At 41.4% G+C, this 22469-nt stretch overlaps 1 protein-coding gene across 3 annotated transcripts in view; it reads left to right on the top strand.

Moving 5' to 3' along the window:
• G3BP2 (G3BP stress granule assembly factor 2) overlaps nucleotides 1-22469 on the top strand; it is a 74814-nt gene that overhangs the window by 18642 nt on the left and 33703 nt on the right. For all 3 annotated transcript variants that reach the window (XM_073601029.1, XM_073601028.1, XM_073601030.1), the window contains exons 2-4: nucleotides 5695-5813; nucleotides 14430-14511; nucleotides 16688-16861. In XM_073601029.1, the coding sequence (XP_073457130.1) occupies nucleotides 5719-5813; nucleotides 14430-14511; nucleotides 16688-16861 (351 nt within the window). In that variant the 5' untranslated portion in view covers nucleotides 5695-5718. The remainder of the gene's footprint in view (nucleotides 1-5694; nucleotides 5814-14429; nucleotides 14512-16687; nucleotides 16862-22469) is intronic.

The following is a 22469-nucleotide window of genomic DNA, read 5'->3' as shown; positions in this document are numbered from 1 at the left end:
AAATTAAGTGTTTTTTTTTTTGTTTTTAATAAATTTGATTCGAGTCTGATATTTAACAGATTCACCCTTTTAATAGTATATACAGTATATGTCTTCTAATAGTATATACAGTATATCTCTTCTGTATGTTCTCATATTAGAGTGGATTGGATATTTTGCTCCCTAACCATATAGTTGGTTATTTATATTTACCACTGCATAGAGATATTTTAAGAATAAATTGCCTTTTTTTTTTTTTTTGTTATTAATCGAAACAATAATCGGCCAACTAATCAATTATGAAAATCATTGGTTGCAGCCCTACAAGGAATGTAAACATCCCATGTGACGGGTACGCTTTATGGAGAGATCTGGGGTCTATAATATCCCAGACCTCTCCTCTGTCCTTAAAAGCATTTGTGCTAGCAAGTGATGTCAATCCGATCCAGTGTCTGTTGGGCTCTTTGATAGTTACATAGTAGGTGAGGTTGAAAAAAGTCCATAAAGTCCAACCTATGTGTGTGATTATGTGTCAATATTTACATTATATATCCCTGTATGTTGCGGTCATTCAGGTGCTTATCTAATAGTTTCTTGAAGCTATCAATGCTCCCTGCTGAGACCACCTGTGGAAGGGAATTCCACATCCTTGCCGGTCTTACAGTAAAGAACCCTCTACCTAGTTTAAGGTTAAACCTCTTTTCTTCTATAGATCATCCGGCAGAAGTGCTAGCTGGTTGATCGGGACTCCCAGCGGGATGGGAGATCCCAGTAAAGCCACGCACGGGGAGGGAGAGTCCCCTCTTATATAAGCAATCCAGTGACTAGTTAACTGCTAGGATTGCTTTTATAAGATGGCCAACCTTTGGCTTTAAACGGTACTGGAATGATGCCTGTAGGTGTGGGTTGCTTTTTAGTTTTTGGTTTTTGTTTTGTGTCCTTTCTCTTATTAACTGTCCTGTGGACAGGAAGTAAGCGGTTATCATCATTCTAATGTGAGTGTTATCCTGTTTTGTGGCGACTCAAAACCTTGGATTTTTATAATCGGTGGTTCCAACCCTTCACCACTCTGTGCATATCTACTTTAAAAAAAAAAAGTTGCTTTTAGTTCTTTTAATGAAGTCCTTTCATACATTGGGCTTCATTCACAGAACCAGATCGCATGCGGTATTTTAAACGTTTTCCCAAATATTGCATGCGATCTTGAAAATGTCAATTCACTATTGCTTTATGCAGTATCTACAGCATAAAGAAAACTTGGTAAATACTGCTTAAAACATAAGTGAAAGTCAATTCACACAAAAAAAATGCATACGGCTGGTAAATAAGTAGAGGTCCCGAAATGTGATAATTAAGGTTCCCCACTGACAGCTGAATGTAAAACAAAAATTGCCAGCAATAAATAAAACTAAGAAAACTACATAGGGTTCCACCTCCAATTCATTCCAGGCCCTTTTGATAAATTCTTTATGTAAACAAAAAGTTGTCCCCCGGTGCAGATCGATCGCCAATCACCATGCCCACAGCTAACCCGACTAATGCTCCCCTCCGCCATCTTCTTAAATAACTAAGGGGCAGTGGCACCGGATGACGTCATGGAACCAGCATGCCCCCAGTCAGTGACCTCACTAGAGGTGGTGGCACCTGGTGACGTCACTGGGTGGCACTGCGCCTTGAGAGCTGTCAGACGGCGGAGGTAGGTTTTTTTGTTTTTTTGTTTTTTTTTTTTTTTTGTTTGGGGTCAACGGTGGTAGCGGCATCATGATTGACAATAAATCCACAACAGGGGACTTTATTTTTTTAAAAAGGGATTTGTCCAAAACTGCCTACTGTCTTTTTTGTTACACTACACTTTTTACATCATACAGGCTTTCACTACTAAATTACTGCATAACTTCAAAAAATAACTTACAGTATTTTAGTAGCCCTTTTTAGTGAATGCTAAACCACTTTTTAAAAAATTGTGTGGTATACTACCGCTTACTCTGATGTGGTAAGATACTGCATTGTGCGCTGGAGTAAAGAACTGATTGGTGCTGAAGTTTGCTGTATAGGCACTAATAATTGAAAGTGGAGTTAAAAAGTTCTTGCATAGTTCTAAAAGAGAGCCAACATGCAAATTGGTTTCAGATCTCAGCCCCACTTAGTTTTCAACTACAAATCTTTTTCTTTTCCTTTTTTTTTTTTTTTTTTTTCCCCTTTTTGAAAACCAGCAGTGGAGCTCATCTGACCCTGTGTCAATAAACATTGGCTGCTGTAGAGTTAAAGTGTAGTTGTGACCTGTCCACACCAATAAATGCACTGGCATGTCTCCATCCCAGTAATTTAAAGCAAAAAAGAAGGGATAGCAGCGGGACTTTGCATGAGACATGTCAATGAGTATAAAGGCTAGTTATTCAGGATCAAATTAAATTGACCTGAAACAAGTGTTGCACTTATCGTTCGTAAAATAATGTAATATCCATAGTTGTTCGTAAAGCCTGGAATACCATAATCGAAAAGGATTTTCGAGATGTTAATGGTACAAAGTAGTTAATAAAATTATCGTAAGACATACTTCAAAAAATACATCATAAAACATGTTTAGGCATATGCAGGCAGTCAGTGGACATAATTCATTTAATAGGTGCAATTACAGAAAAGGAACTGTTATTATATAATTAAATATGTGCATCCATAGGTTGGTAACTCAACGCGTTTCTTGACTTTCAACCAATCAGGAGTCAGATGCAAATTAACTAAAAATTAAAATAGAACATAGCGGGAGCTGGTCATGCGGTGGCGTGACCGGTCCCAGTTAACGAAGTCACGTACGTGATTTTGCTCTGAAGGGCCGCCCTACCACAGTGTATATGCGTGGGGTGGTCTGGAAGAGGTTAAGGTATTTCCACTTCGTGCGACCTTCTATGATACTCTTAACCACCACATTGTGTTTGGAATGGCAGTCCAACCAACATATTTACAATATGTGGTGTGTAGACCCAGTGCTCTCTGATCAAAAGACTTGATCAATCCTTTATCCTTAGCCCAATATTTGGGACTGTGATCATTAACTACTACAAAAAATACATATAAAAAAACAATACCTTTTTCAGTGAAATCAATTGAAAGTGCAATGTGCATACAGTGCCAGCAAATTTAGTCCATATAGACTTTACAAAACGTGCCAATAATAGATTTGATGCAGTGCTCCCCTCTTGTGCCCTCGCTCACTGACTTCCAGTGTGTAATGCACCTGTGAGGGAACTAGTAGTCCTCAGAATGTTTAGGGTGAATGATCCGTTTATCCGTCTTGGGCTCCAACAGGTTAAATGAGTTCCTCATGCATGTCGTTATGGAGAGATCCATAGTGTAATTCCATTTTATTAAAAAAATAAAAGCAAATTAAACACAAACAATTCTCTTTATACAAGCATGTAGGACGCTGCTTTGGAACTCGATATCCATGGTCTGGCACTCCAAATGCCGGATGTGACATCTCCGGAAGTTCCCACCTGCTTTATGCATTTCTCTCTGCCCAGAAAGCTCAAAGGCTAGGGATTCCAGTGGTGGGTTTGCTAATTATACTGGTAACTCCTCCTCCCATATTTCTTCCTACTACACCCCAACCTCCCAATATATTTACATTATGCACCACGGTTAAAAAAAAAAAAAGCATTTTTTTCTTCCTGCATTGGTACACACAAAAAAATTGGCTGCAGTAACGCAGTGTGACATAATGCATGGGAAAATGTATTGAGGTGAGAAAGGGCTCTAAAGGTGGCAGTGCTTAAGGATCAATCTATGTATAAGTGATTGCAAACAAACAATTCATAGTAGATTTAAAGTAAAAGTTCCAGATTATAAAATAAATGCTTGCCTAGGTGGATGCTGTTTTGATCCGATGCTGCATCTGTCCTCCAGCCACCTCTACACCAAATACTGATTGTTCAAAGATCGCTGATCACTCTCAGCCATCAGTCACGGGCTCTCTGCTCTGTTCCTCCAGTGCTCACTGGAGCTCCAGGCTGTGCAGGGGCTGGAAGCAGCTGGCTCAGGCTCTCAGTGACTTGCTGAGAGGCTGAGGCAGCTGTCAGTCCAGGCATCTGAGTGGATCCCGACTAAAGTTGGATCTCTCCATAGTCTGGAATGGCTGAATACAGGTCACTGCACCCTAGAGCTGCACAATTAACCGTTAAAAAAAATCATGATCTCGATTCACCTCCCCTGACCATCTCTCCTGCAGAGGTTGCCGATTCTTTCATATAAACAAGTGGAGAGACTTAATCTGCTCACTCAGCTGTCAAAAGAAAGCATCTGGGCAGCCTGCCAAGTCTTTTAACTTGAAACATTGTAACTAAGCTTCCTTCTTAGATCAAAGGGATAGAACTTCTGTGTAAATAAATAATCCAGGCAGTCTGCCAAGTTTTCAACAACCGGTATATGCAGGAAGTTTAAAGCGGTTGTATACCCACTGACACTTATTTTTTTTTAATTTTTTATACCCCTGTAAAGCAAAAGGCATAATGAGCTAGTATGCACCGCATACTAGCTCATTATGAAATACTTACCTTAGACCGAGGCGTCGGTATCTTACCTAGTCCACGCTGAGGTAGTTGACATGTTGCCTCGGCGTGTCTTCCGGGTATCGCAGCTCCAGCGCTGTGAGTGGCTGGAGCGGAGATGCAGCAAGGTCCGGCAACTGCCGGGCCTTCAGCCGAGAATCCCCTGTGCGCATGCGCCGCTCCAGTCAGCGGCTCATAGCAAGGGGAATATCTCCTAAACCGTATAGGTTTAGGAGTTTTTTTTTTTTTTTTTTCCCTACAGGTAAGCCTTATAGGCTTACCTGTAGGTAAAAGTTAAAAAATAGACTATGCAACCGCTTTAACCACTTAAAGTCTAAATCTTTTTCTGACACTTTTTTTAGTTTTTTTTTGCTAGAAAACTACCTGGAACCCCCAAACGTTATATATATTTTAGCAGAGACCCTAGTGAATAAAATGGCAATTGATGCAATATTTTGTCACACTGTATTTGCCCAGCGGTCTTTCAAATGCAATTTTTTGGGAAAAAATACACTTCAATGAATTAAAAAAAAAAAAAAAACACAGTAAAGTTTGCCCAATTTTTTATTTATTTTTTTTTTTTGTTTTAATGTGAAAGATGTTACGCCGCGAGAATCGTAAGAAAATCGTGGTCTATCTTCTAAGCAAAAAAATTGTGATTCTCATTTCAGCCAGAATCCTGCAGCTCTACTGCACTCCTGTGATCTCCAGGAGAAGTAGGGCCAAAAGAACTTTTTGTGTGAGGGGAAATTGGTAATCGGTTTAGATTATCAGTTCAGCAGCACGGATACACATGTGTTTGAGTGGCTGTACAAAATGTAGTTTTCCTTTTTTAAAGTGGTTCTAAAGTTACAAGGCTTTTTAACTTTATGCATTCTAGGCATTCAGGTAAAACCCTTCTGTATGCCCCCCAACCCGCCCATTATCCCTGAGCCTTATCTCGATCCAGCAATGTGCTTGAGATCTCCCTCTCTTCCCTCATTGGACAGGGGCAGCAGTGGGAGCCATTGGTTCCTGCTGTTGTCAATCCCCGGCATTGAGGAGAGGGTGGGACAGAACCAGCTTGGAAGCAGTAGTATTCCTGTGTATATCATGACTGTTTTGCTTTTAGATTCTGTAATTGCCTAAAATACAGCTTTGTGTTTGTTTTTTTTGTTTTTTTTCATGGCAGAATATCACTTCCTGTACCAAAGAAATGGTGATGGAGAAGCCAAGTCCCCTGCTTGTAGGGCGGGAGTTCGTCAGGCAGTACTATACTCTGTTGAATAAAGCTCCAGACTTTTTGCACAGGTAAATCTTAATGTTTTTTTTATGTGCTGGAAAGTAGTGATTTCTCATATAGCAAAGTTCAACAAGGTCTTGCTTCTCTGTTATGGGCTGTAACCTCTCGGTATATTAAGTGCTAGCTTTGTAAACAAACGGTAGGCTTATTCATAAAGGATGCGAATATAAATGTTCTGTGATGACTTGTCTGTGAAGTTTTTCATTTATGTGACAGTTCATGGTTGCACATTTAATTTTAACTTCCCATTTCTAGTAGCCAGACATCATAGCTAAAACCTTTATCTGTGATGAGTGCACTAGTTGGCCATTGAGTTCAGTTTTTTGAATTGCATGTTTTCTACTTGACACATTTCATAGTCCACAAATTATGTTGTACGCATACAGTAATTTTCAAGCAATTGCAGCCTTTTTGAAAGCAAAACCAGCCAAAAGGATAACAACCTACCACCAGCAGTCTTTGACACGGTAAAATTGTAGTAGGTTGCTTTGATCTGTAAACACAAACCCTTTACACGACATACAGTAATTCTATGTAATGAGTGTAAGTCTGCCCGGATCTGCTACTTTAGGGCTCATGCATATAGACTCCACAGGCAGAATAGTACACTTGGCTGTAACTTTCCTTGTGGTAGGTCCACTGGAAGCCACATTTTTCCCCCAATCCTCTTTTAGGAAAGAAAATTAAGAGCAGGTTCCCCTACCTAAAACCTAAACATACAGAATTTCCTAGCACACCAGCTAGCCTGCAAAAACAAATTTGACCCCGCCTAACAGCTCATATTAAAAACAGAGGGTTTAATTGGACACATTTGCATATGTGAAAGCCGCAGTGTCTCGCCAAGGCTCCCTTTTTTTTTTTTTTTTTTTTTTTTTTTTTTTTTACTTCGGTCTTAAGTCTCTAGTTTTGAGAGTCTTCAAGTTGGAGCACATATAGCAGTGGATAAATTAAGAGCAGGTTTGCCTGGTGAGAGCCCACTGCTCCTTAAAGGCAAATTGGAAGCCCAGCAAGAGCACAAAGGCATACAATTGGTCTTTGCACCTACCTAAAACTGGAAGCATGTCAGTAAAGAGCGTGTAGTTGCCTAGTCACTTCAATTACTTGCATTTTCTCCAGCCTAACAGAAACCTCAAAATAGGTTGATTATTTTATTTCCTAGCCTTTGTGCTAGTTCTAGGGGCTTCCCGGTATGTTTTTCCATGATTTCAGGGACTTTAGAACTGAAGGGGTTGCACATATGGACTTTTTCTTTGCAAGCACTAACCACTTGCCGACCACTCACAGTACACAGTCATCCAGCCTTCTCTGGGTTAGGGGCTGTATACAGCGGATTGTGCATCCCAGTACCAGCTGAAGACTATCACAATGTCGACAAAGATTTTATGAAATTTCATTCACAACAGCTGCGTTTCCTATTAAGTGATCCCTGATATATTGCTCACACATGCCATGGTTATATGTGGAATTACACCCCAAAATACATTCAGCTGCTTCTCCTGAGTATGGGGATACCTCATGTGTGAGACTTTTTGGAAACCTAGCCGCGTACAGGACCCTGAAAACCAATCACCACATTCAGGATTTCTAAGGGTGTAAATTTTTGATTTCGCTCCTGGTCAGTTTTGAAGGTCATAAAATGCCAAGATAGCACAAACCCCCCCAAATGACCCCATTTTGGAAAGTAGACACCCCAAGCTATTTGATGAGAGGCATGTATTTTGCAGATCTCACTTTTTGTCACAAAGTTTTGAAAAAAGGAAAAAACATACATTTTAATTTTTCTTTCTTCATTTTCAAAAATAAATGAGATCTGCAAAATACTCCCCATGCCTCTTAGCAAATACCTTGGTGTGTCTACTTTCCAAAATGGGGTCATTTGGGTGGGGGGGGGGGGTTGTGCTATCTTGACATTTCATGGCCTCTGTAAAACTGTGATAGGTAGTGAGGAGTAAAATCACAATTTTATGCCATTAGAAAGCCTGAAGGCGGTGATTGGTTTTTGGGGTCCTGTACGTGGCTAGGCTCCCAAAAAGTCCCACACATGTGGCATTCCTGTACACAGGAGAAGCAGCAGAATGTATTTTGGGGTGTAATTCCACTTATAACCATGCCATATTTGAACAATATATCATTTAGTGACAACTTTGTGTTAAAAAAAAAAAAAAAAAAGTGTAAATTTTCCTGAAACTTGTGGCAAAATATAAAATATTCCATGGACTCAACATGCCTATCGGCAAATAGCTTGGGGTGTCTACTTTCCAAAAAAGGTTTCATTGGGGGGGGGGGTTTGAACTGTCCTGGCATTTTATGCACAACATTTAGAAACTTTTGTCACATATCACCCACTTTTCTAATCACTTGAAGTCAAAGCCCTTTCTGACACTTTGTTTAAGTGAAAATTTTTATTTTATTTTTTTTGCAAGAAAATTACTTTTGATCCCCAAACATATATTTTTTTAAAGCAAATGACCTACAGATTAAAATGGTGGGTGTTGCATTTCATTTTTTTTTTTTTGCACTAAAACACACTATATTGCCCAACTGTTTGATGAAATAAAGATGATCTTATGCCGAGTACATGGATACCAAACACGACATGCTTTAAAAATTGCATACAAACGTGCAGAGGTGACAAACTGCATACATTTTTAAAAGCTTTTACAGGTTACCATTTTAGATCTACAGAATACAGAAGAGGTCTACTGCTAAAATTGCTACCCTCGATCTGACCTTCGCGGTGTTACCTCACATGCATGGTGAAATTGCTGTTTACATATGACACTAGACCGATTCTTGCGTTCGCCTTTGCGCGCGAGCACGGGGGGGACAGGGGTGCGTTTTTTTTTTCTTCTTTTTTTATATATATATATATATATATATATATATATATATATATATATATATATATATATATATATATATATATATATATATATATATATATATATATATATATATATAATTTTTTTTTTTTTTTTTTTTTTTTTTTTTTAATTAAATTTTTAAACTGTTCTATTATCTGTCAAGATAAATAAACCCATGCTGCAGCTGAATGGCGTACCTACTAAGCAAATGATGGTTAACAATAAAACAAACATTACAGTATAACATATACCTGCAAAGCAAATACAATAAAACATAGTAAAAATAAAACGGAGAGACAACGATGGATAGAGAACAATAGAGAAGAAAAATACAACCACAACTATTTTTGGGGGTTTTTTTTATTTTATTTTTTTTTGCTTTTAAAAAAAAAAACTGTAAACTGAACGTTGCAGATTGGGGTTTCTCAAAATGTGATTGCCATCACATCTTTCGAGAACCTGTGTTAGTGTGCTTAGGACTGTGTGTGGTGCTGTACCCTACGCTAAAACTCCACTAGTGTGTGGTAGCGTTTGAAACATTCACCAATGCAGAGACCAGGTTGGCCCCTCCCATGTTAAGGTTGTATTCGTGGACACAGAGGGGTTTCTCCAACAACAGTCGCTGTAGGAATTTGCACTGCCGTGTCTGCGTGAAGCGAGGACAGAACAAAAACATTCTGTGAATCCTTCCACTTCACTGCTAACAAATTATTACACTTCAAGCAGGCTCTCTCCCCCTGTCTAAGTTGGGATTGGGGTACACTTGGGAGGATATACAATGCCACAGTCTGCAGGTAGTTGAGCCCTCTATGCGACCCCTTTCACACTGGGGCCGCTGTGTGTTAACAGTAAAGCGCCGCTCGTTTTTAGCTGCCATTTACCACTGTTTAAGCAGTGCTTTTTGGCTGCCAGCGGGGCTCTTTTAACCCCTGCTGGCTACCGGAGAAGGGGTTTAAAGCGACCGCGCTGCAACGCTTTGGAAGCGCTGGCCATTCATTTCAATGAGCAGGGTGTTTTGGGAGCTCTGTATACCGCACTCCCAAAGATGCAGCTTGTAGGACTTTTCCTAACATCCTGCAAGCGCACCACTCCAGTGTGAAAAGTCACACTGGAATGAATGGGAGGTGGTTTTCAGGAGCTTTACAGACACCATTTGTAGTGCTAAAACGCCTGAAAACCGTCCCAGTGTGAAAGGGGTCTTAAGTTTGACTAGTTGAAGATTTCTGTAGTTTGAGGAGCTGCAGTCTAGGTGGGTAGTCTTCTCATTCTTCACATCTGTTTTAAGAATTACTGCTTGTCACCTATTTGAACTTATTTTTTCCTATAATTTTTTATTTTTTTTTTTTTTGGTATTCACTTGGACTTCTTTTTATCACTTTATTTACCCAACTGGTTATAAGGAATACAGTGTGCAGAAAGTTTGTTTGAATACTGTGCCCAAACATCATTTTATATTTTTTCTATCACCTGGAGCCTTTGGCTTTCCTTCCCTGGATAGATGTATAATGGATTGGACTAGGTTATACTTATGATACAGTGCCTTGAAATAGTATTCATACCTCTTGAAATTTTACACATTTTGTCATGTTACAACCAAAAACGTAAATTTATTTTATTGGAATTTTATGTGATCGAGAAATGCAAAGTGGCACATAATTGTAAAGTGGAGGGAAAATGGTAAATGGATTTCAAAATCTTTTAAAAATGAAAAGTGTGGCGTACATTTGTATTCAGCCCCCCTGAGTCAATACTTTGTAGAACCGTCTTTCGCTGCAATTACAGCTGCAAGTCTTTTTGGGGATGTCTCTACCAGCTTTGCACATCTAGAGTGAAATTTTTGCCCATTCTTCTTTGCAAAATAGCTCAAGCTCTGTCCTCGGATGCAGAGCATCTGTGAATAGCAATTTTCAAGTCTTTTGCCCCACTTGATTAGATTTGGGTCTGGAATTTGACTTTGCCATTCTAACACATGAATATGCTTTGATATAAATCATTCCATTGTATCTCTGGCTGTATGCTTAGGGTCCTTGTCCTGCTGGAAGGTGAACCTCTGCCCCAGTCAAGTAATTTGCAGACTCTAACAGGTTTTTTCTAAGATTGCCCTGTATTTGACTCCATCCATCTTCCCATCAACTCTGACCAACTTCCCTTTCCCTTCCGAAGAAAAGCATCCCCACAACATGTTGCTGCCACACCCATGTTTTACAGTGGGGTTGGTGTGTTCAGGGTGAAATTCAAATTTTGGGCTCATCTGACCAGAGCACCTTCTTCCACATGTTTGCTGTGTCCCCCACATGTTTTTTTTGCAAACTGGACATCTTATGGCTTTCTTCTTTGCCACTCCATCAGGGTGCATTTGATTTAAATCAAGTCGCTTTTAAATCGCTAGCAAAAAGGCTTGATTTTAAATAACTTCTTTAAGTTAACTTATTCATGCTGAATAAACTAAATTAATGTATCCTAAATAGAAAACTATCTTTTTAGATAGATTTTTACTCCAAAGGCATTTTATTAAAATAATTTGATAAAACTAAAAAAAAAATCAGATTTAAAAAAACGATTTTTTTTTTTTTTATCCACCCTGCCACTCATCCATAAAGGCCAGATTTGTGGAGTGCACAACTAATAGTTGTCCTGTTGACAGATTTTCCTACCTGAGCTATGGATCTCTGCAGCTCCTCCAGAGTTACAATGGGCCTCTTGGCTGCTCCTCTGATTATTGCTCTCCTTGCTTGGCCTGTCAGTTTAGGTGGACGGCCATGTCTCGGTAGGTTTGCAGTTGTGCCATAATTTTCCATTTTCAGATGATGGATTTAACAGTGCTCCGTGAGATGTTCAAAGCTGGGATGTTTTTTTATAACCTAACCCTGCTTTAAACTTTTCCACACCTTTTATCCCTGACCTTTCTGGTGTGTTCCTTGGTCTTCATGATTGTTTGTTTCTGAAGGTTCTCTAACAAACCTCTGAGAGCTTTACAGAACAGCTGTATTAATACTGAGATTAAATTACACACAGGTGGACTCTATTTACTAATTGGGCAACTTCTGAAGGCAATTGGTTCCACTAGATCCAAGGGGCGGTAACCTGTCGATCACAAGCTACCTGTCGACCGCTGACATGTGACGGGTAGCTCTCGAACATATTCCGGTGATGCGACCCGGTCTTCCACTGAGAGCTCCGGAGTGGCACAGGCACCTGCTCACCCTATCCTAGTTAGCAGAGGCTGCCCACACCCCTTGCATACGTGCTCCAGGGAAAGCCTCCAAAATGGCTTGGACGGGTTTGGGCTCTTACGAACGTGCCCAAGCTCTTCCTCCTCTGGTCATCCCCACCAACCCTCCTCCCCGATCCAAGGGGCTTGTGGGTGATGTCAGGTGGGAAGGCAATATAGGATTGCTGCCAGGGATCAGAGCCAGGACATGTGGGCTTGCCACTGTACCTTCCCTGTGCAACTCTGCATTAAAAAAATGTATGTGCCCTTCTAACAACCCAGCCCTCTTGAACACCCCCCCCCCCCCCCCCCCCCCAGCACTCCCAGTATATCGCCACCCCCAAAATCATGCCCTTGTGACACTCCAGCCCTCCCCTGCACCGTGCCCTTCTGATTTAAACCCCCCCCCCATACCTTGCTCTCCTGATCCCAGCTTACTTACCTCTGTACACTGACCTACATCCAGAACACAACAACACAGCAGGGGAGCTTGCCATACTTACATCAGATTGTTAGTACAGTGGCTCCGACCTGAGCTGTCAGTTTGTATGTTTTTTTTGTTTGTGTGTTTTTTTTTTGTTCAACCCGCTTGGTTGAAGGGAAAATAAATAGTGTATATTAGGCTTTAGATTTACAGGGAGCCATACTATTTTATCTTAAAGCTGAACTCCAGGCAAAATCTTTTCCCTTTTGATGGGACTGTGCCTCTGCTGCAAGGGATGTATTGCTTGCTTTTTTTCTAGGGGAGACATGAAGGGAGATATACTTGCCTGAACTCCGATCCTCCTCCAAACAAGAGCAGTCCCTGCAGCTCCCGCACCTCTGTCCTCTGGCAGTCTTGAGTGGTGGGTTATCATCAAGCCCAGAGCATGCTGCGTAGACCTGCTCTGGACGTGAGGATGCCAAGAACAGTCCACCACTGAATCGTGCGGCAGCGCCATTTGCCTGTAGAGCTGAGAATCGGGGGGAGTACAAGGCTTTTTCCTCTCCCCAGGACAAAACAAGCACTTGGCCGCGGAGACGGAAAACATATTTGCCTGGAGTTGAGGTTTATGAAATGCAAACGATGGAAATATTCAAGTAGCCTTTTTGTACTTGTCAGGACCCAAGTGAGTTGTTAAGGTATCTATGAACACCATTGATGGGTTGATCAGATTTACCTTTTATGGAGCATACTGCACATGCTTTTTAAAACTAACTTCCAGTGAGTTTAGAGCTCATTTCACACGTCTTTGGCCTCAGCTGTCACTTGGTGGTTTTTTTTTTTTATTATTATTATTTATTTTCTGTGAAACCAGCCGATTGAACCTAAAAGACTCAATTTCACCATTCACACACTGTATGTGGACGGGGGAATCCTCCTGCCGTGCTATGGTATTCTTATAACGGGAAGACTTGCCTGGTATCGGGCTATACCGATCAGTGTTACAGGCTATAGCCTGCAGCGCTGACTGAGTGCGCAAAAATCAGACAGGGCAGTTGTACAAAGGTCGATTTTGTTAGATCGACTTCTTCTGAATAACCTCCCTGCCCTTGCTGAGCCGGCTGAATTTCAATCCATGTATGACCAGCTTAAGCCTTGTGAAACAGGTCCTGCAAGCAGGAGCCCCTCTCTAATGCCCCGTACACACGGTCGGACTTTGTTCGGACATTCCGACAACAAAATCCTAGGATTTTTTTCAGACGGATGTTGGCTCAAACTTGTCTTGCATACACACGGTCACACAAAGTTGTCAGAAAATCCGATCGTTCTAAACGCGGTGCTGTAAAACACGTACGTCGGGACTATAAACGGGGCAGTGGCCAATAGCTTTCATCTCTCTATTTATTCTGAGCATGCGTGGCACTTTGTCCGTCAGATTTGTGTACACACGATCAGAATTTCCGACAACGGATTTTGTTGTTGGAAAATTTTATATCCTGCTCTCAAACGTTGTGTCGGAAAATCCGATGGAAAATGTGTGATGTTGCCTACACAAGGTCGGAATTTCCGACAACAAGGTCCTATCACACATTTTCCGTCGGAAAATCCAACCGTGTGTACGGGGCATAATAGATTATTTTTTGCTTGTACTTGTGTGGTCCTGGAAGATTGAGGAAAACTGTTTATTTGTAACTCCATTTCCAGGAATCTTCCAGGACAGCATGGATTCCCGTTCTATATTCTTTGTTGTGGTGTCATAATCCATTGGTTGCCTTTAGTTCTCAATACTGAGGTGATTGTGTTGTTGTTGTTGTTATTAATAATATTTTTTTATTCATGTGGAAGATGGGTTTCGTGTTTTAGGTAGGTGGACCCTCTCCTGGAAGATTTGTGTAAATTTTAGTTACCAGGTAATGAACGCTCCTACTTTATGTGCTCGTCTGGCCCTAGATTTGCGTGCATCAGATCCATGCCCAGCAAATACTGGCATGTGTACTGAACCATTAGTTGTAAGCAAGTGTGTGTGTGTGTGTGTGTGTGTGTGTGTGTGTGTGTGTGTGGTTTTTTTTTTTTTTTTTTTTTTTTTTTTTTTTTACAAATGTTTTTATTTATTTTTTTTTTTTAGGTTTTATGGAAGAAATTCTTCATATGTGCATGGAGGATTAGATGTCAGTGGGAAGCCCCAAGAAGCTGTGTATGGACAAGCGGTATGTCTCAGAACTATTGCATTACTGTTGTTCCTTCTGTCATTTGCTTAGTTTATTAATGGTTTTCCTGTTTGTTTCATAATTGGGAATTTTCTAAACTAGTCTGTCTACACGGATCACTAAGGTGATTCTGTGAAAAGGTTACTGGTTAATATGCCTGTGCACATTCAAGGCAGTCTGGAAGAAATCCTTTTAAAGGTCAACTCCACTTTCATTGGGGGGGGAAAAGTAACAAGAAAAAAAAAAGTTAAAGCAAATACGATTGCGACACAAGTCATATTATAAATGAATGTCATTAAAAATTACCTTTCCTTTTCAATCTGCAGTGCGGTCATTTTCTGTAATATGCACTGCAATATGGCTACTTGGAGGTGTTCTGCACACAGAATGCCCCCCAGATGTAATTTCCTGCTTGCGTGATTGGCTTACTAATTTTCTCAGAAGTCTGCACTAAGATAAGTCAGATTTCAGGCATTCCCTGCAACAAAAATGTTTTTTTTTTGGTGAGATTCTCTTAATAGAAAATCATGTCTAAAGGGGTGCAAACGCTGCAATTTTCCTCAGAGCTTTGCAGGTGAAGCAGCTGATCGATAATTATGAAACCACTCCCGTTAGACTCACGCAGAACATGGGCACGCTCCCCATTAGTCTAGCGGATCGGATGATAACAGATAGGCTGTCCGTTTCCATCCGACCACCCCATAGCAAACAGTGGGCTGTGTCTATGTCCACTCTGCATAGCGGAGCGGACATGGACCTGTCATCTGCCTGCTCAGCGGGGATCAGCAGACCCTTTTGACTGAGCCCCATGTGAAAGGGGCCCAACACCTCAAGTTGCAAAAGTGTTTTGTTGCAACCCATTGTAGGCTTGCCAAAGATGTAAGACATTGTTTCACAGACTTGTGAATTATACAAAAAAGATTTTTCATGACCAGCAATGATTACAAAAATGTATTATGTAGGATGGGAGAATGAACACTAACTAAAATTCCAGTTTCATTGATTGACTTTGTTGTGTGTGAAGGCAGCATAAGTTTGTGTACATTTTTTAGTGTGTATATGTGTGTATTTATATTATATTATGCCTTTCATGACTAAGCCTATTTCTGACATTTTGGTGTTTACAAGATAAAATCTATTTTTGCTAGAAAACTACTTAGAACCCCCAAACATTATGTATTTTTTTAGTAGAGACTAAAATGGCGATTGTTGCAATATTTTATGTCACACAGTATTTGTGCAGCGGTCTTTTAAACGCAACTTTTTGGGGAAAAAGACTCTTTCGTGAATTTTAAAAAAACGAAACAGTAAAGTTAGGCCAATTTTTTTGTAAAATGTGAAAGATGATGTTGCGCCGGGTAAATAGATACCAAACGTGTCACACTTTAAAATTGCACACACTCGTGGAATGGTGACAAACTACGTTACCTAAAAATCTCCATAGGCGACATTTAAAAAAAAAAAAAAAAAACAGTTACCAGGTTAGAATTAGAGGAGGTCTAGTGCTAGAATTATTGCTCTCACTCTGACGAGCGAGGTGGTACCTCACATGTGTGATTTGAACACCGTTTACATATGCGGGCTCGACTTCCGTGTGCGTTTTCTTTGCTGCGTGCGCTCGCGGGGACTGGGGCGCTTTCCCCTTTCGCTCCTCCGGGATAACAACCGAGCGTCTTTCAGCCGCATCGGTTGTTATCCCTGGATAGCCGATCGCCCGCTCTAAAAACCGGTACCGGGATGATGCCTGCAGCAGCAGGCATCATCCCGGTATAACCCTCTAAAGCCGAGGCCACATATCTGCGTACGCTCGGCGGGAAGGGGATTAATCCCCCCCCCCTTCCCTCCAAGCTGATTAACTTAAATTATAAAAATGCAGCTTGGTCTGCAATACTCACCTGATTTTTTTTTTTTTTTTTTTTTTTTTTAGCTATCCCCACAGTACTTTTGTTTCATCACAAGATGTTCTCAGTCTTCTGGGTTAAATAAAACCCAGGAAGCCTGAGGGCATACTATAAATTGACATCAAGGCTCTATCCCCTAAGAGTAGTTAACCACTGCTTTCATTTATAGTGTACTTAAGGAGAAATGTATCACGTTTTATCTTTAAATAAACAACAAAAAATAGAATTTCCCATCAAGATCTCCCTTTGACTATAAATTGTTTTCTTAAATTCAGGAAATTCACAAGAAGGTGATGTCCCTTCAGTTTAGTGAATGTCGCACAAAGATTCGACACGTCGATGCACATGCTACACTAAGTGACGGAGTTGTTGTCCAGGTCATGGGTGAACTTTCTAATAATGGCCAACCAATGAGAAAGTTCATGCAAACCTTTGTGCTTGCCCCAGAGGTAAGTAGTTTGCCAATGTTCTATATTTTCCAGTGTTTTTATATTGTTTTACAATCAATCTCTGAGATTGGGAAAGCTTTAACACACATATATTTTAATACAGCATTCATTTAGAGTGACTTTCTCAATATTATGTAATAAAATGGTATAATGTAGATGGAGTATGTGATGGTAAGGAAGGAATTATTACAAAAGATGTATGGATAGACTGACTTCTAGACAATACCAAATATTAGAAAGTCCATTTTTTAATGGTTATTTGGATTGTTTATTCAATATGTTCATCACTAGCATTGGCCATTACAGCAGATCTTCTCCCCCACGACTGAATTTAAAAAAACTATATATATATTTTACTTTTTGTGCTGCATAGCAGCACTTCAGCCTTTCTGGCTTAGGTGAGAATTGCGTTGCTCTTAATCTGTGTGTGTGCTGAAGGGCTCTGCCCAGCCTTTAGTACCTATTATAGAGCTTTGGCACATCTGCGTGGGTGCGCCATGAATGATCACGATGCAATTAGGAGGGTACAGAATTGTTTGGGCTGCACACATGCCAGTTCTTTGTGTACTCAGACTGAACAAAATTTTTTACAATCTTAAATCTCATGATCACGCACCTGCGCATGTGCAACAGGGCTCTGGCAAGTCCTAAAGGGCGGACAGAGCACATCTGCGCATGCATCAAACTATCCGGGATGGTGACGCCAATAGGGTAGGCGAGGTGGGCCACAGCAAGAGGACTCGAGTTCCTCTTAATATTTTATAAGGATAAGATCAGGATTTCCAACTGAATTGTAAAAGTACAAAATTCTCTATTTTATTTTTTTTTCCTCCCACCAGGGGACACAGGCATTTTTAGACTGTCAGGTTATGCTGCCCTTTCTACAGGAGAAATGGGACACTGGCAACAAAAGTGGCCAGCACAAGATAAACCGGCCCACAATCGTGCCTCAGTTTTTGCTAGTCTTCTCGGGAGAGTGGGCTTGTTTTCTTTGAAAGACTTTTCTACAATAAACAGCTGCTGGTGGAGTCATTCTAGATAAATGAAATCTAAGAATTTACCCCAGTTGACGAAGCACAGATTTTCCCAGTTTTTTTTTTTAATTTCCTTTCCCTCCTGCAGTTGATGACTTCCCCTTTGTGTTTCAGCTACCAGCCGACTGCTATTTCGGTAAGGCTAGTATGATTGGGGATTCCCTACTCCTTTCTTTTTTTTTTTTTTTTTTTTTTTTCCTTTCACCAATTGGCTAGACATGGTTTTCTCATGCATGAACCGTCCTCTGCTTCCTCTGTTGGGCTACGAACGTCCTTGAGGGGCATAGCTGGCACATGTGCTGGACTCTTAACCTTTTGCTGCATGGCTTGGTCTCTGCTTGGAGGAGTGGCACAGATTGTGGGTTCGCGCCACTGTTTTGTGCTGGCTGTTGTGTGCCTGAGACCTGATCTCATGGAGATACTGTCTGGCTCTGGTTTGTATGCAGGGTGCATGCTGTGACTTTCAGTGCTTTGCTTGGGGAGTTTGCCCCAATTTGTGGAGATTTTGTTTTATCTTCACTGTTTGTGGTCATTCAGTCATGTCTCTGCATCACTTAGCACCTGTGCAGTGTTTCCCAACTCTTTGCTGAGCCACACTAACTTTACTGTGGTTGTTTTGGTACAGTCACCCTTGGACGTTACATGGTCAGTAGTATGTAAAAGACTTTGGAGGATGTGTGGTTTTTAAATGCCACTGTATGCCAAAACAATGATGGTTTATGGACTGTCCCCTCTAAAAGCAGAGGGTGTCGACATTAGAATTTAAAGTGATTGATTGTAAAGCCGCCTTATTTTTATGGGAAAAAACAATAACAAATGTTATACTTGCCTCCTCTGTGCAGTTGGTTTTGCACAGGGCAGCCCGGATCCTCCCTTTTTTGGGTCCCTTTTTGGCTCTCCTGGCCCCTCCCTCCCTTTTGAGTGCCCCCACAGCAAACAGCTTGCTTTTCGGGGCACCCGAACCGTAGCTCTGTGTGTCCATACATAGCTGTTGTTTGGGACCGTCTCTGTCTCTCTCTGTCTCTCTCCTCATTGGCTAACTGACTGATGACAGCAGAGCCAATGGCGCTGCTACTGTGTTTCATCCAATGAGGGGAATCCCGGACGGCCAAGGCAGTCGTGGACATCGCTGGATTCAGATGGAACTCAGGTAAGCATTAGGGGGGGCTGAAGGGGGCTGCTGCTTACAGAAGGCTTTTAATCTTAATGCATTAAGTTTTAAAAAACCTTTTGACTTTACAACCCCTTAAGGTGTCATACAGTTGGATTATTGCCAAGTATTAAGTTCACCTTTCGCAACTTGTTACAACCATATTCGGAGTGTAACATGTTACTGTTACATCAGCTCTTGCCCCGATTGCCCTTTGTGACAGCGAGCATGGTAACTTCTCCCTGCACTCACTGACACACACTTTTTTTTTTTTTTTAAATGTGGCTGTTTGGGGCCCCACCCAGTCATGTCATTCATTCAGAGTTCTGAGAACTTCAAGTACCGACAGCCTTTGCAGCTGTCGGCTTGTAGTGCTCAATGAACTACCAGGGTACTTCCGGTTCCAGGTCACCTGATCGCTTTGTTAGCCTCTGGCTACCGCAGTGGTCAGTCACTGTGAACAAGAACATCTATCTCCCCTTAGTGAAAGAATCCCAAGTCACCCAGACTTTTTGTAACTTTCTTTTTTGTTTCTGTCCTTTGTCAAAATCCTGCCATCTGGGTTCCCAGTCTTACTGCATGGTCTGGGATTCAAGTCTGCCAAATTCTCAGATTAGAAATCCTCAGCATGTAGGTGCACCTCCCCTTTTTCCAGAGTGTGTGAATGTTTGAACCACTTGTATCTTCAATGGTTGAGTGCAGGAAGTGTTGTTGCTGCAGTTCCTGTGGTAGATTGGTTTCAGGAGACTTTCTCCCAACTTGTTTACCGTGTCAAGTGTGCATTTCACTGTTCCTTATTGCGCTAGATTGGCCTAGGCGTATGTTTTGCCAACCTGGTAAAACTTGCAGCAGATGCTCTATGGATCTAGTTTTGCCTTCCTGCTCAGTGGGCAACTCTGAATGTTGTGGTGTCCCCCCTTTTTTTTTTTTTTTTTTTTTTTTTTTTTTTTTTTTTAAACTACTGTGCCAACAGCTAGGAATGCTAATTTCCAGTAATATCTAATATTGAACATGGCATATTTCATTTGTCGGAGTGTTGGGGCTTCAGCCCTAGGTGGTTCTCTATGGGACGAATCCCCCACTTACCTGCAGCTGGGTCTGGACCAGCATTTTCATGGGCCAGGTGGTTATTACACAATGTATACAGCCCCAACAGTTTGCACAGCGCTTTACAGAATACGTACAGTACAGTTACAATATAATTCAAGACAAGAGGGTTAGATGGGCTTTGCTCGTGAGCTTACAATCTAAAGGGAAGAGGAAACTATACAAAAGGTTATCACTTTATGGGGTTGAGTTGTTTGAAAGTATGATTCAGGGAAACCTACCCCACCTCTAGCTAGCAACTCAACAGATAAGTTTTCAAGGATTGCCTAAAGGCAGGAAGAGTAGGAACTAGCTCTACAGGTTGGAGTAGAGATCTCACAGGGAGACCCTCTGGAGTTGAACATGGGAGGAAGTGACAGGGGAGCTAGAGAGCAGGAGGACATGGTAGGAGCAAAGTGGTTGACTTGTTTAATGTTTTGACATGAAGTTGGTGATGTAGCTGAGGGCAGAGTTGTCAGTTGCTTTAGGTTGTTAATAATAAACGTTTTCTGTTCACCACAACCAGGACCTTTTGTTCTCCTGTCCCTCTGGTTCACTAAAAGGAAATTTCCCTCTAATCCCTGTATGTGTTTTCAGGCTGTGAGTATTTTTCAGCCACTGCTTCTTCAGGTAGACTGATTTCTTTTATTTTCCAGATGGGCCCCCTTAGTCTGGCTTCCTTGTCCACAATCACTAGATGACTCAGGCAGACCATAGTCCAAAATTATGGTCTTCTATCGTTTTCCTGTCAAGGTGCACGCTACTAGATCTGTGAGCGATTCTTGCTCTTTTGGTCTTCTGTTTCTAAACATTTACCCAGTGAATATTCAGGCCTCATGCAGTGCCAGGTGTGCTAGATCTTTTGGGGGCGGCTCTTTGAGCTGCAAGCAGTACGCCAGTTTTGTGGTCATTTTCTTGGGTCTGCTAAGCTGTTCATACACCCTTTTTTGTTGGATTGCTATTGGACGCCCTGACAGTTTAACATTTCTATATTTCTAAGTAGATAATAAATTAGTGTATTTGTGCCTTTTTAAAAATCCTTTTCTTGGAGTCCATAAAGTAAGTCCCTGTTTGTTTTATTCTCTTGGGACTGCTTTGCTACACAGCTGAGGTATTGATGGTTGTGGTGGGGTAACCCTGTGCTGTCCAAGGGTTTGTTTCTGTTTTTTTTTTTTAGATTTCAGCTTGGGGACAGGTATAATGACATGTATGTAATTCGCATTAAGATTCACTTCTGGGATGGAATAGCAAAGGACAAACTGATCCCTGAGCTTAACGAACATGGCATATTGACATTGGCCGTGACAATCCTCTTATACTCAAATTGAAAAGAAAAGCCTAATTACTATTGTTAAAAATGTTCCCTCTTCCTACCTATCCTGCCCCCAGTAAAAAAAAAAAAAAAAAAAAAAAAATCTGTACTTAAAGCAGAGCTCCACCCAAAAGGGGAAGCTCCGCTTGTCTGCCTTCTTTGGCACCTTTTGGGGGGAGCGGGTACCTAGTTTTGACAGGCACCAGCTCTCACTTCCGGCTTAGTTCGCTGCAGTGAACTCAGACTGAATTTTGGCCGGCTCAATGAATGCAGTGCACTTCATGCATGTGTAGTAGGGAACCGGCTGTGAAGCCACAAGGCTTCACTGCTGGTTTCCCATAGTGAAGATGGCGGCGGCAGCACCCAATGGCTGATTGAAAAATCGACTCATGTAAAGACACCGCTGGAAGTGTCTTAAGTCAGCAGCTACAGTATTTGTAGCTGCTGACTTTAAATTTTTTCTGGAGGAGCCTGGAGCTCCTCTTTAACTTGTTTTAATGTGGCTATGACACATGATCCTGTTGCTTTGGTTCCCCTATGTCAAACAGCTGCTGCAGGGGACAGGAGGGAGCGCCAACAGCTGAGCCATTTTATAGGTGATGTCATGGTCTCCCTTATTCAGGGAAGCAGGGGCTGCAGAATCAAGTCGCTGGACCAGAGAGGATTAGAAATTGGATAAGTGCACATCTAATTTTTAAGAATAGCTAGGCTTTTTTTTTGCAATTTTAACAGTGATTCCTGCTCCGCTTCTTTTGTTGTAGCCAGTGAGCTTAAGCAGTGCTTCGGAGTGTGGGGTGCATGTGACGACTCCCCCTCTATAGCCATGCAGCCACTCACTGCGACATGACCGTAAGAGTGACTTCAGTGCTGGCTGCAACCAAAGGAATGAGCAGCGACCCTACAGGCTAGGTGAATATATCGGGGGAGGTAATGGCCCTTTTTGCAGATGCACGGTTGCTTTGCCCTGCATGTTTAACATTGAGAAGGTCCAGTGTTGGATCATGGTCTCTGCTTTGTGGGTCAGAT

The sequence above is a fragment of the Aquarana catesbeiana genome, linkage group LG01, assembly GCF_042186555.1.
Source record: "Aquarana catesbeiana isolate 2022-GZ linkage group LG01, ASM4218655v1, whole genome shotgun sequence".
Classification (NCBI taxonomy): domain Eukaryota; kingdom Metazoa; phylum Chordata; class Amphibia; order Anura; family Ranidae; genus Aquarana; species Aquarana catesbeiana.
This window is presented reverse-complemented; position numbering and strand designations above follow the sequence as displayed.